This window comes from Lissotriton vulgaris, chromosome 12 (assembly GCF_964263255.1).
Source record: "Lissotriton vulgaris chromosome 12, aLisVul1.2, whole genome shotgun sequence".
Lineage (NCBI taxonomy): Eukaryota > Metazoa > Chordata > Amphibia > Caudata > Salamandridae > Lissotriton > Lissotriton vulgaris.
The window spans coordinates 725570061-725582772 of record NC_141700.1 but is presented as its reverse complement, the minus strand read 5'-3'; the positions used below and the strand labels follow the sequence as shown (position 1 = coordinate 725582772).

The following is a 12712-nucleotide window of genomic DNA, read 5'->3' as shown; positions in this document are numbered from 1 at the left end:
GTGTTTCGTCGTGCTTCGGTGAGTCAACACAACTCTTCAGGGCTGTTAATACAAAATGACGTATGTATAGATATTCATTCTTGAATATTGCATCTTTAACATAATGCATTGGTGACAAGGGTGCATCACACATGCATTTATGACGTGTGGTATATAACCCACATTGTGATTGTGGTTTTGTGGTAACGCAGTTCTGTTTAGGCGCAATTCACTCAAAGGTAATCGTGAGTATCCTAAGGTGGATGTGTGCCTGGTGGGACACGAGGTCGTAGTTAAGGTTGAGTGTCTATCATGTGTGACAAGCACACGGTGATCCTACACAAAAAGGTCTTCACGTGAAGAACATGCCATGCGAATGTGACAAACATGTAGTGCATCTAGTTGTGAATTGTGGCAAAACAAGCCCCTGAGGGGCGTGTGAACTAGGTGAAAAATCTATAGTGCTGGTGGTGCCTATAGCAAAGTGTGAAGGAAGAAGAATTTCGCACTGAAGAGGTTAGAGTTCATACCTTGTGGCTCAACTCAGATTAAATGAGTTGAGATCGGTCTCGTTCTTGTTGTAGGATTAAGTCTATGTGGCAATAAGAAGGAAGTGGAGGGAAAGAGAAAAAGGGCATAAGGAAGGCATCAAAAAAGGGAAATGTCAAGGAACGTCTAAGTTTGCGAAAGGAGATAAAAGGAGAGAATGTTCTTACCAATACGTGGTCACATTCTTTAATCTAATAGGTTGCTGTAATGGTTCGTCAGGTTTAGTTAGGAGCAAGGAGGTATTCCTGCTTCTATGTATCGTCCAATAGGGGAAATGATGATTTCCAAGTTCAAGCTATATAAAAGGATGATAAACACACATTTCATGTGATGTCAGGGTCAAGATCTTGTTTAAAGTGTGACTCTTTATCACGTTAAGACTAGGTTTACGAGTCTGGTTAGGTATAACGAAGCATGTAAGTACCTTAATACGGGTGCGTATGAAGCTGTACCGGGAGGGGATCCACCTGCTGGGGCGCTGTGGAAACGGGTGCGTTTCACTCTTGCGATGTGCTGTGTCGGGAAACACAAGTAGATAAGCACAAGTTTAGAATGAGCACAAGATAAAAAACCAGAAGAGACAAAGTCACTGCTGGTGTAGGTCGATACTAAGTGGGGATTAACATGATCGTGTGAAACGATCAAACCGTGTGAAACGGTTAGAATCAATGTGGACATGGGTTCAAAAACTCACCAGGAGTACGGAATCCCTCCTCTGTTGATTCCCGGTCGCCGTGTTTCGAAAGACGGACACGTGACCGGAAGGGAGGTGCCTCTTTATTCGGGGTTTGTCCATCGGAAAAAACAGACTGTATTCCTGTTTTTTCAGGCTGCCATCTTTGAGAGGACAGCTGACATAGAGACGCGCTTGGAATTAGAGTGTAACACTGTTTAGGAACGAGTAGGAGTATACTGGCGACCCATAGTATATACGGACTTAATAATAGCGAGTATTAGAGCAGTATATGCCGTTTGGCAATTGGCAAATTGAAATCTTAATGATCTTTACGGCCGACTCGATCGTTAGGAGTTGTGTTATTGTTAGTATCGTATTCCGGTTAAAACACTCTATAGGTTAGTCGTTCCTATATACTGAACAATGAACTCATATGGCCGCATGAAAACTTCGTGACAGTGAACCAATAAGCCAAGTGACGCTTGCTAAAAAGAACTTTGCGAGTTAGAGGGTGAGAGTGCTACATCAAACCAACCCTCTCGTGACTTTGCTCATCATGCTGTCAACAACACTTTATCATGTCATGCATGTGACATTGTTTAGATGGCCTTATACTTTAGACAGTTAGACAAGTAGATATACAATTTTATACAAATTATCATAAACATGTATTTGTTACAGTATACAATATGTAAGTGTTTACATGATTCCAAAAATATATAGCTAGATGATAGCAATAACTATAACCAGGCATGAGATTCTTTGTGTGGTGAATACCTGAGATTCAGAGTCAGTATCTCACTTGATGGATCCCAAGGGGTGACAATCAGTCGCCCAAGAAATATTGTAATTCTGGGTCGTAGTTAAGCCCATGTTCCACGCATTGTAGACGCATGATCCATGTAGCTTCCCTACGTCTGAGTGTAAGTTCTCGGTTACCCCCTCTGATGTTGAGGGGAATCATATCTATCCCAAAGACACGCACTTTGATGTCATCCTCCAAGGGTTGACATTCTGCTACATGTAATGCTACTGGGTATTTGGGATCTCTTCTTTGGATGGCTCTCATGTGTTCCGCTATTCTGTCCTTGAGAGCCCCTTAACTACGACCCAGAATTACAATATTTCTTGGGCGACTGATTGTCACCCCTTGGGATCCATCAAGTGAGATACTGACTCTGAATCTCAGGTATTCACCACACAAAGAATCTCATGCCTGGTTATAGTTATTGCTATCATCTATTTTTGGAATCATGTAAACACAAACGCAAACTTCTTTTTAGCAAGCGTCACTTGGCTTATTGGTTCACTGTCACGAAGTTTTCATGCGGCCACATGAGTTCATTGTTCAGTATATAGGAACGACTAACCTATAGAGTGTTTTAACCGGAATACGATACTAACAATAACACAACTCCTAACGATCGAGTCGGCCGTAAAGATCATTAAGATTTCAATTTGCCAATTGCCAAACGGCATTGCATATATAAGTTGTTTCAGCACAATCTTGAAGCTTTGTGTTTTATTCATGTCCTAATACTTCTCAAAGCTTTCATCTGCTTCTGCCTAGTGATCATTGCTGCACATCTATTCTATGCAAGAGTCACATTGGTTCAATACACATTGAAAATGTCCCTCTGTGTACCCTTTTTATATATCTCTGAGACAAAGAGAGCAAGAGTGTATGAGTGAATGGTTCTAGATCTGTCACCGCAGTACGTGAGGGACCTTGGTTGTCATGTTCAGTGGTTGCCAGAACTGTTCGCTCTCTGTCTAGGTTTAGGGGGGCTTATGGTGGCATAGAGCGCTAGCTGGCCTATTGGACAACATATCCTGGGGGTGTGGGGGTGGGTGCATGGAATCAGTCTGTCACCATCCCAACGTTTATGTCATCCACAAATGAGCAGTTCCTACTGATTAGTGGAAACTACAGAACAGTAGGAGCCTGGGAGATTGATGCCACAGCCCCCACGGTTCCAAATGAGAGCTGGCAGTGCCTGACAGCCAATCCTCATGCTTCTCTCTTGCTGTTTGTGGGAGCAACATCTAGATTGGCTAAGGAGTCGCGGGGTGGGACAGGGACTGAAGGGAGATCACAACTTCCATGCTCGTGGCCAGCCTGTTGGCAAAGTCATGAGTATTCAGTGCTGAGAGGGACGGAGGGTGAGTGTTTCAACTTTAGATACAGAATATTATAAAGTGCTTTATACTGAAGAGCATTGTAAAGGAGGCACTCTACACTGTGGTGAGGACTTGGCTGGAAGAGTGTTGGATTACAATATGGTGTATGTAGGAAAGATTAATTGCTGCATGTCATTTACCAGTGAGGTCCTTTCTTCCTGGTCTAAGTGCTCCATGAAGCGAAGTGAGAGATAGAACCGCATTCTAGGCTGGACACAAGGAGTGCACTCTTAAAAGGTGGCCCTTGAGTGACAGAGGTGCAACCCATAACTTCCACGGGATGACAGGTATCCATGCATAATGCTCTTTAGGGTCCACCCAGGTGCACTAATGTTAATGTTATTGGGATTTGTATAGCGCTCGGCTGCCCCAGCAAAGGGGCGTCCCGGCGCTGCGAGCAAAGCTAAAGACAGAAAAAGAAGAAAGCACCAGAAGGGAAGAGGTGCGAATACTGAAAGAGGTGAGTTTTGATGGCTTTCCTGAAAGCCAGAAGGTCCTGCATGCCACGGATAGTTTCCGGGAGGCTGTTCCAGAGCTTGGCAGCGAGCAGGCTAAAGGATCGCCCGCCCATTCTGGCTAGATTGGTGCGGGAATGACCACCAGATGTTGTCCTTCTGAACGAAGTGACCTCTCAGGAATATATTCCGTCAGGAGGGGGCGCAGCATCGGGGGGGAGGCGGTTTTAAGGATTTTGAAGGCAAGGCAGAGTGCCTTGAACTGAATCCTTTTTCTCACCGGGAGCCAGTGTAGTTTTTTCAGAGCTCCAGCCACTGAGGAGTGACGGGGGAGACCTACTAACGCTCTGGCGGCAGCATTCTGCACTCTCTGAAGTCTGGTAGTTTCCGCCAGGTTAGCGCCTAATAGGAGGGAGCTGACATAATCCAGCCTAGAGAGGATGGTAGCTTGGACAATTACCTGGCGGGTGTGACAGTTGAAGAACTTCAGAATAGGTCTTAGATTGCGCAGGATGCCGAAGCAGGTGGCTGCGACTTTTTTGGTGTGGTGAGTGAATTTCAATGCTGAGTCGACCCAGACTCCCAAGTTTTTTACACATTCCTTGGGCTCAGGAGGTTGGCCTAATGTATCAGGCCACCAATTTTCGCTCCAGGATGCGGTGTTTTTCCCCAAGAGCAGTGTCTCCGTTTTCCCCGCATTGAGCTGGAGGAAATTGGCCGTCATCCAGTTGGTGATGTCAGTAAGGGTCTGCTTGAAGTGATGGGCCTCCAGACCGTTGTTACCATTGAGAGCTACCACCAACTAGAAATAGCAATACATGGGCAGTGTGTTAGGCAGCATAAAGGTAAGTAGGAGTCACTGTGCCCCACACCGGGAGCTCTAACGCGCTTGCAGTGTACTGCTCTCGGTGCTCTGGCACCAAGGCTAAAGAACAGCTGATGGAAGTGTGCTTGTCCAATGCAGATGTTTGGGACTCTTCGCTGCAGACCGGCGTCGTGCAGCCTGCTTGCTTTACAAACGCCGCCTGCTTTTACCTATCTTTGAAATCTTGCTGGGGCACACCGCAAATGCACGGCATGAACAATAATCTGCTTGTGCACTTTTATTTAAATAGAGAAAATAGAATTCATAGAATGACCTTTGCGTTTTTATTCAGTCACTTGAATTACAGAATATAGGCACGGGATTGATGGGGTTAAATCAATGGTACCAAAGATGCAAGAACTTCAAAGGTTCGAGATTGCTTCGCTGCGGTACAAATGTTTTTTGCAGCAGAACTTACAAACATGTGCATGTCTGGCTAAGTGCATCCATTTCTGGAGCTGTTTCTGAGCATGTGTACCATTTCAATGCAGCATTTGGCGAGATTCTGTAAAAAGTTGCTTTTTGACATAGCGAGGCGTTTTAAGAGAATAGTCACAGTAAGGTTTTGGGATTTCCTTCGAGGTTTGAGTGTGTTATCTTTGCTTGTTGAACATTATATTTAAATGTGTTACAATGATGCTTGCCTGTTCCCGTCATATGCATTCTAAAAGGTGTGTGGTGGCATTCCCTTTGTATTTTCTTCTGGGATATTCGAATGAGCATTTCAACGAGTTGGTGTTTTGGTGTCTCTTTGCCTTTGTGCATTTTTTTTTTATCTCTGTCCGTCTGTTTAAGTTGCTCGTATGTAATTGACTTGGATATTGCCAGTCAACTATAAAGTCAACGAGCATTATGAAGACATAGCGCCAGAGGTAATCTTAATAGTGTTCTCATTATGTACAGAGGTAAGGGAACTGATTTATTTTCGAACTGTCCAACCCCCGAAATGAAAGCTACTTCCAGAAATACAGCACTTTTGGGCCGCACAAATAGCAACAATGTGTTTTTGTATTGTATTTGTACAAAAAACACTGATTAGTATTAGGCTAAAAATTTCCAGCAGAGAACCGCGTCCTATGCATTCTCCAGGGAGAAAATTCCTTAATACGATAGGGAATTTTACTTTCCCACGGTTGTGCATGCCTTTACTGTCCAGTGGAGGCCCCTGCTCAATATGCATACTTTAATGGGCTGGCCCAGCCAGAGACTAGGGGCCTCATTTATGAAAAGTGACGCATCGCTGCGTGAAAGCAGCGATGCGTCACTTCTCAGTGCGCACTCCTTGCGACATTCCTGATGCGTCATATTTAAAGTATGACGCATCATGTCGCAAGGAGTTACAGATACGTCAGTATTTCTGACGTATCTGTAAGCTCAAAGTTGACGCATTGCTGGAGTGTGTCACAGAAGTGACGCAACTCCAGCAATGCGTCCTTTCACATGGGCATCAGTCTTACGCCTGCTGTGAGCCAGGCGCAAGATTTTGACGCAAAGGCGTCCTAAAAGTGACGCAGTGAAATCTCATAGATTTCACTGCGTCACTTCTACGACCCTTCCTTGCGTCAATAAGCCCCCCTTGCATACATTATACCTGGCGCAGGTATAATGTGGCGCAGGGGTTTACAAAGTGACGCATCTACCTAGATGCGTCACTTTGTAAATAAGGCGCAACAAGGCGCATTTTTTACGCCACTGGTGCGTCACAAAAAGTGACGCACCGGCGGCGTAAAAGTGACGCACGGCCTCATAAATGAGGCCCTAGGAATGACGCCTCGTTGGTCAAAGGGAGGTAATAGAGCCCACTCTGCCTCTGGAAAGGCTACTCAGGCTACCACTGCGCTGCTAGCGGCATCTGACCCGAACAGCACAGACACAGCCCAAATCAGCGACCACGTTGTCCAAACAAGCATTTGCAATGCGTTTAATCTCACCTTTGGGACCTTATATGTATTTAGCTATGCAGCACATTAGCCTTGGCACTGAAACATCTACTGTTCTTTAACATGGAGGGAAAGTAAGCACCAAACTGTGTGACACGTGGGGTATGGGAACACATGGAGAGAAAGATTGCCTTTCAGAGGTAATGCTATAGTCCAAAGCTCTCTTTTTAATATAAAAGCAGGGCCTTCGGTGGTCATATCACTGAAAATACAAGATTTGAAATAAATATTATTGTCTTCGGGTGCTCGTGGAAGACAATTTCTATGGACTGGAAGCTAGAGAATGCTAAAGTGATTCTGGTATTTTGTTAACCTCTGACTCTGCTGGTCGTTTTCTATCAAGAAAGTTAAATAGAGGCAGTTGCCAGAAAAATTAAAAAAAGAAAGTTGCTCAGCAGAAAGCAATTCTGGTATTTTACTGACCTCTGCTGGTCATTTTCTATCAAGACAGTTAAATAGAGGTTGTTGAACAGAAAAAATAGTCCCTAAGCGGAAGCAGACAAGTCCTAGGGCTGATCTCCGGAGCCCACAAAGTACATACACATGTAAGTATATACTAAAGTATATACTAAAGTATATATACTAAAGTATATTCTAAAGTATATACAAGAGGTCTCGAGTGCTCGACCTAAAAAGGGGCTGAACAGTGACAGCAGCAGTCCCCCACTCTTTTAGTTTCAAGACCATGCATAAATGCAGCAAGGTTTACACATCTGTCCCCCATGGCACACTACCCTTACAAGTCATTTAAGAATCACACTTTCCTTCCATGGTGTCCTACCCATCCTCAAGCGCTCTAGCGCTCCCAAGGGTAGGAAGTGTTATATAAATGCAGATACAACATAATACAAAAATAAGTTGTGGTGATGGTGAGATCACTTGCAACAAAGCTACACAGACTTGGGCCATAATAGATAGTCATAGCACAATGACTGCAGTGGAACTCTGAACACGGATGGGGGTGATGTAACTATATTCAATGTATATTAATTAATAAATAAAGCTGTGAGGTACTCAGCATTATGTTATATCAAAGTCTGTTATGAAGTTCTGTGGTTATGCTGAATAAGGAGCTACCCACGTCCTTATCATATGAAATCTCTTTATTGATGTCAAAACTACACTTCCACAATTGCTTTATTAACTTTCTGTGTGCAAACATAAGAGAAAAAAGGCTATGGCAACTGCCCGGAAAAGACAATATATTACATTTTACTTGATCTGGTCGGGATCACTGAAAGGAGTGAACACTTGAAGTATTTACTCGATGAACAATTTTTGATGCCCTTAAGAAGCGAGAAACTCTGAAAACACTTGTTGGCTGGCTGTGGAACTTATGCATTTAATTGAGAACTTTGAATAATGTCTAAAACGAAGAAGCTTTTGAAAATAAAGACTTTATATGGACTTCCACATCTCTATGTGTATTCTTCTCACAACTTGAATTAAAGTGGACCATATCAATTATTCCTTCTAAGGGAAATGGGGATCTGAGAAATAGCGCTAGGCTATAATTCTATTTTCCCAGTGCCAATATATATACTATAGGATGTTCTCACCATCACACACTTCATACATGTTGTTACAAATGCTCTTTTCCCTCTATCAGCACACTTCACACACTCTTTATATGGTGCTCAGAGCCATCCATGAGAAAGCCTTACCTTTATGCAAAGGGTGTTTAAACCATTGAATATTTGACCTATTACAGTGACAAAAAGAGAGAATGATTTACCATTAAGCAATAATAAGAGACTCATTTTCCCTTACTTCCTACTCCTTTAGTCGTGCCAAAGTAGAAAGGCATTTAATACAACCTGTTCTCTATAGCACCAAGAGGCAATGTTGTCACTTTTAATGCACGCATGCACATAGCATAACATACTATAACATACTGTATGCACATCGCTAACAGCGTTCTCTCTTTTTTCAGGAATTTTCCTGATGCTCTCCCTTTGTGACGTGGTGCATGTGTATGAGTACCTACCTTCGCGGCGTCAGACGGATCTCTGTCACTACTTCGAGAAGTTGCATGAAGCGGCCTGCACCTTTGGTGGCTACCACCCAGTGCTGTTTGAGAAGAACCTGGTGAAGCGCCTGAACCAGGGCTCTGATCTGGACATCATTCTACATGGCAAGGTGACTCTTCCAGGCTTCCGCACCCTAAACTGCTCTCGGGCCAGTGTCTAGAATCTGTTGAGTTTTGATGAACCTGACACAGGGCCTTGAGAACTCTCAACCAGGGAGCCCAAAACAGTGGGATGTCAGAAACCCGCTCTAGACCCTTGAGGAATTTCAGAAGTGGAGTCAGGAATAATGAGCTGTGAGATACATACTTCATCACCTATAGGACTTCCAGAAAGGGAGCGAGGAAACAAACAAAAGTTACTTACCTGTAAACTGTGGTTCTCCAGTATGGTGTCTTTCATAGATTCATATGCTTGAATAATTCCCCGTCGTCGAAGTGGGAGTCCCACGGTACATAAAATAGTAGTAATATATATATATATAAATAGAAAACATCATAAATATACATATACATATAAATATATAATATATATATAAATAGATATAAATAGGAAATTTAAAAGTACCATAGAACAATATAGGCCCATAGAAGCCTAAAGGGAGAATTCACTTTGGTAATATATCCATGTCATTATAATAGTCCACATTCCAGCCAATCAGGCTGCAGCACCCTCTAGAACCTTCTCCTCAGAAGCTCAAGCCCTCAGATTTTTGTAGCACCAAAGTGACCAAGAGTGCATGAGGAGAAGAGAGCCTCTGAGGGGAGGAAGGGTGGGTCGCATGTGAATCTATGAAAGACACCAATACTGGAGTACCACAGTTTACAGGTAAGTTACTTTTGTTCTTCTCCAGTATTAGGGTGTCTTTCATAGATTCACATGCTTGAATAAGAATGGAAAGCAGTACGCCAACACATGAGAGTCATAAAAGGCAATAAGAACAAATGCAAGCAAATAAATGCACATATGAACATTGAATATATATGAAAGAACCTTTTAAGACAGGAGGCGGGAAGCAACAGAGGCTCACCTTTATTTGAAGAGATTTCGTAGCACAGCTTGACCCACAGCAGTGTCTGCAGCGTCAGCTGCCTCCAGACAGTAGTGCCCTGTGAAAGTGTGCCTGCTGGACCACGTTGCCGCCCTGCAGATTTGATGTAGAGGCACTCCAGCAAAGAGGGCGGTAGAGGATGCAACTGCCCTTGTCGAGTGTGCTCGCACCGGAGCAGACAGAGGATTGCCAGCCCATTGATGGCAGAAGGAGATGGCAGAAGAAATCCATCGAGTAATGGATTGTTTAGTGACCGGATGTCCCTTGCGCATCCGTCCATAGGCCACAAAGAACTGGTCTGATTTATGAAAGGCAGCAGTGTGTTGGATGTAGAATTTAAGGCAGCGCTTCAAGTCCAAAGAATGAAGAGAGCGCTAAGCGGGAGACTGAGGGTCTGGGAAAAAAGTCTTGAGAATGACAGGTGCATTAAGGTGGAAGTCTGAAGGAACCTTAGGAATAAATGTAGGATTCGTACGAAGTGTAACAGCGTCCCTTGAGAATTGAAGAAAAGGAGGCTGAATGGTGAAAGCTTGGATTTCGCTCACTCGCCTGGAGGATGTAAGTGCGAGGAGGAGGGCAACTTTCCAAGTAAGGAATTTCAATTCTGCTGAATGAATAGGCTTGAAAGGTGGTCGGAGGAGCTGTGATAAGACCAGACCAGACCAGATTCAAACGCCAAGCAGGTGGTGGACGCCGGATAGGGGGAAACATCCGGAACAGGCCCTTAAAGAACTGACGAATGATCCGAGAGGAGTACAGTGACGTGAAACCGTCATGGCGAAAGCGGGAAATCGCTGCCAGGAAACTTTAAGAGTAGAATGCGAAAGTCCCGACATTGCCAAAAGGAGGAAAAAAGGCAGGATTTGCTCAGGTGTGGCGAGCAGAGGATCGACCTTCTCCTTGTGGCACCAGGCACAAAACCGTTTCCATTTCAGTTTATAGGTCTTGACTGTGGAAGGAGCGTGTGCATGAGCAAGCACTTCCCTGCACTCAGGAGCAATAGTCAGATGTGCAAATTCATTGTGCTCAGGTTCCAAGCGTGAAGCTGGAGAGACGCCGGATCCGGATGGCAAATCTGGCCCTGGCTTATGGTGAGAAGATGAGGCAGGGGACGAAGAAGAATCAGATCACACTGGGAAAACAGTAGAAGATCCGTGAACCAAGGGCGACGCGGCCACTTGGGCGCAATCAAAAGGATGTGACACGGCTGAAGTCTCATCTTGCGTAGTAGGCGTGCAATCAGAGGGATCGGCGGAAAAGCGTAAACAAATTTGTTCGACCAATTGATCGAAAACGAATCCCCGCTCGATCCGCTGTGGGGATGCCGACTTGCGAAGCGTAGCCATTTGCGGTTGAGTGGAGTCGCAAACAGATCCAGCTCCGGCTGGCCCCACAAGCGAAACACATACTCCAGAGTCAGTTAATGGAGTTCCCACTCGTGATTGTCCGTAGCCGATCTGCTGAGAGAGTCGGCAAGGGCGTTGGAGGCACGTGAACTGCTATTAGCTGGACTTGATGATGAATCGCCCATTCCCAGATTTGTTGTGCCTGTCTGGATAGCAGAAGAGATCTCGTACCTTCTTGCTTGTTGAGGTAGTGCATACTGGTGGTGTTGTCCATACCCACCAGCAGCGACTTCCCTTCCACCAGCAGCCGGAAAGATTTCAGGGCAAGGAAGATAGCCAAGAATTCCAGGCAATTTATGTGCCACGTGCATTGAACTGGCATCCATTTGGCCTTGACTGACACCCCAACCCTCTAAGGAAGCGTCCGTAGTAAGGGTAAGTGTGGGGTCTGCGCCCTGGAACGGCCGCCCAATTGCGATGTTTGGAAGGTGAGCCCACCATTCCAATGCGCCCTGAACGCGGGGGGTCAGGCAGACTTTGTCGTTGAACGACCCTGAGACCTGCCGCCATTGTTTGTCCATTTCCTCTTGGAGGACTCACATGTGTAGCCTGCAATTGGGGATCAGCTATATGCAGGACGATGCCATGCCTAGAAAAGATTTTAACATCCGGACAGAAGCGGACCTTCTTGAGCGTAGAAGAGCCACCATCTTGACAATGCGATCTTGCCGTTCCTGCGAAACAAACACCTTTGCCAGATGAGAGTCGATTAATGCCCCCAGAAAGATCTTTTGCTGTGCTGGATGGACATGTGATTTCTCGTGATTGATGGAAAGACCCAAGGCATGAAAGACGGATAGGCAAGTCTGAGTGTGTTGTCTTGCTGCAAGAAATGTTTGAGCCTTTATCAGGCAGTCATCTAAATAAGGGTAGAACTGTATGCCCTGTAAGCGTAGAAAAGCCGCAACTGGAGCCATGATCTTTGTGAAGACTCTCGGAGCGGAACGAAGGCCGAAAGGTCAAACTTTGAATTGGAAGTGTTTCGATCCCACTGTGAAGCAAAGGTACTTCCTGTGTCTGTGATGGATTGGCACATGAAAGTATGCATCTTGGAGGTCGATTGTGGAGAGGAACTCTCTGGGATTCAGGAACTGTAAAATTTCCAGCAAGGTCAGCATCCAAAATGTTTGGGATTTGATGAATTTGTTGAGGGCTCGAAGGTCTAAGATAGGGCGCCACTCTCCTGATTTTTCCCTGATAAGGAAAAAGCGGGAATAAAGGCCCTTGCCTTGTTGTAATCGAGGAACCACTTCGACAGCCCCTTTCTTTATCATAACTGCGACCTGCGCAAACAGTTCCCTCAAATGTGCTGGGGGAGGTGCAGAGGGTGGGCGGGTGGGAGGGAATTTGAGAAATTCGAGAGCGTGGCCCTTTAAGATGACATCCAAGACCCAACGATCTGAAGTTATTTTTGACCAATTGTAGAAGTGTTGGAAGATTCGACCTCCAATTTTCCGAGCAGGAGAACATTTGACCTGTGGAAAGTCACTGTTTCTTAGAGGTGGCACCACCTCTGTAGGCGTTTTTCCTTCAATAAGGCCTGGAATCAGATTGCCTATTCTGATTTTGATAGGAGTAGCGCT

General features: G+C 44.9%; 1 protein-coding gene across 1 annotated transcript in view; it reads left to right on the top strand.

Moving 5' to 3' along the window:
* LOC147678389 (beta-galactoside alpha-2,6-sialyltransferase 1-like) overlaps positions 1–8835 on the top strand; it is a 65331-nt gene extending 56496 nt beyond the window's left edge. The window contains exon 5 of the mRNA XM_086946574.1: positions 8579–8835. Coding sequence (XP_086802700.1) covers positions 8579–8835 — 257 coding nt within the window. The remainder of the gene's footprint in view (positions 1–8578) is intronic.
* Positions 8836–12712: the final 3877 nt, after the last annotated feature.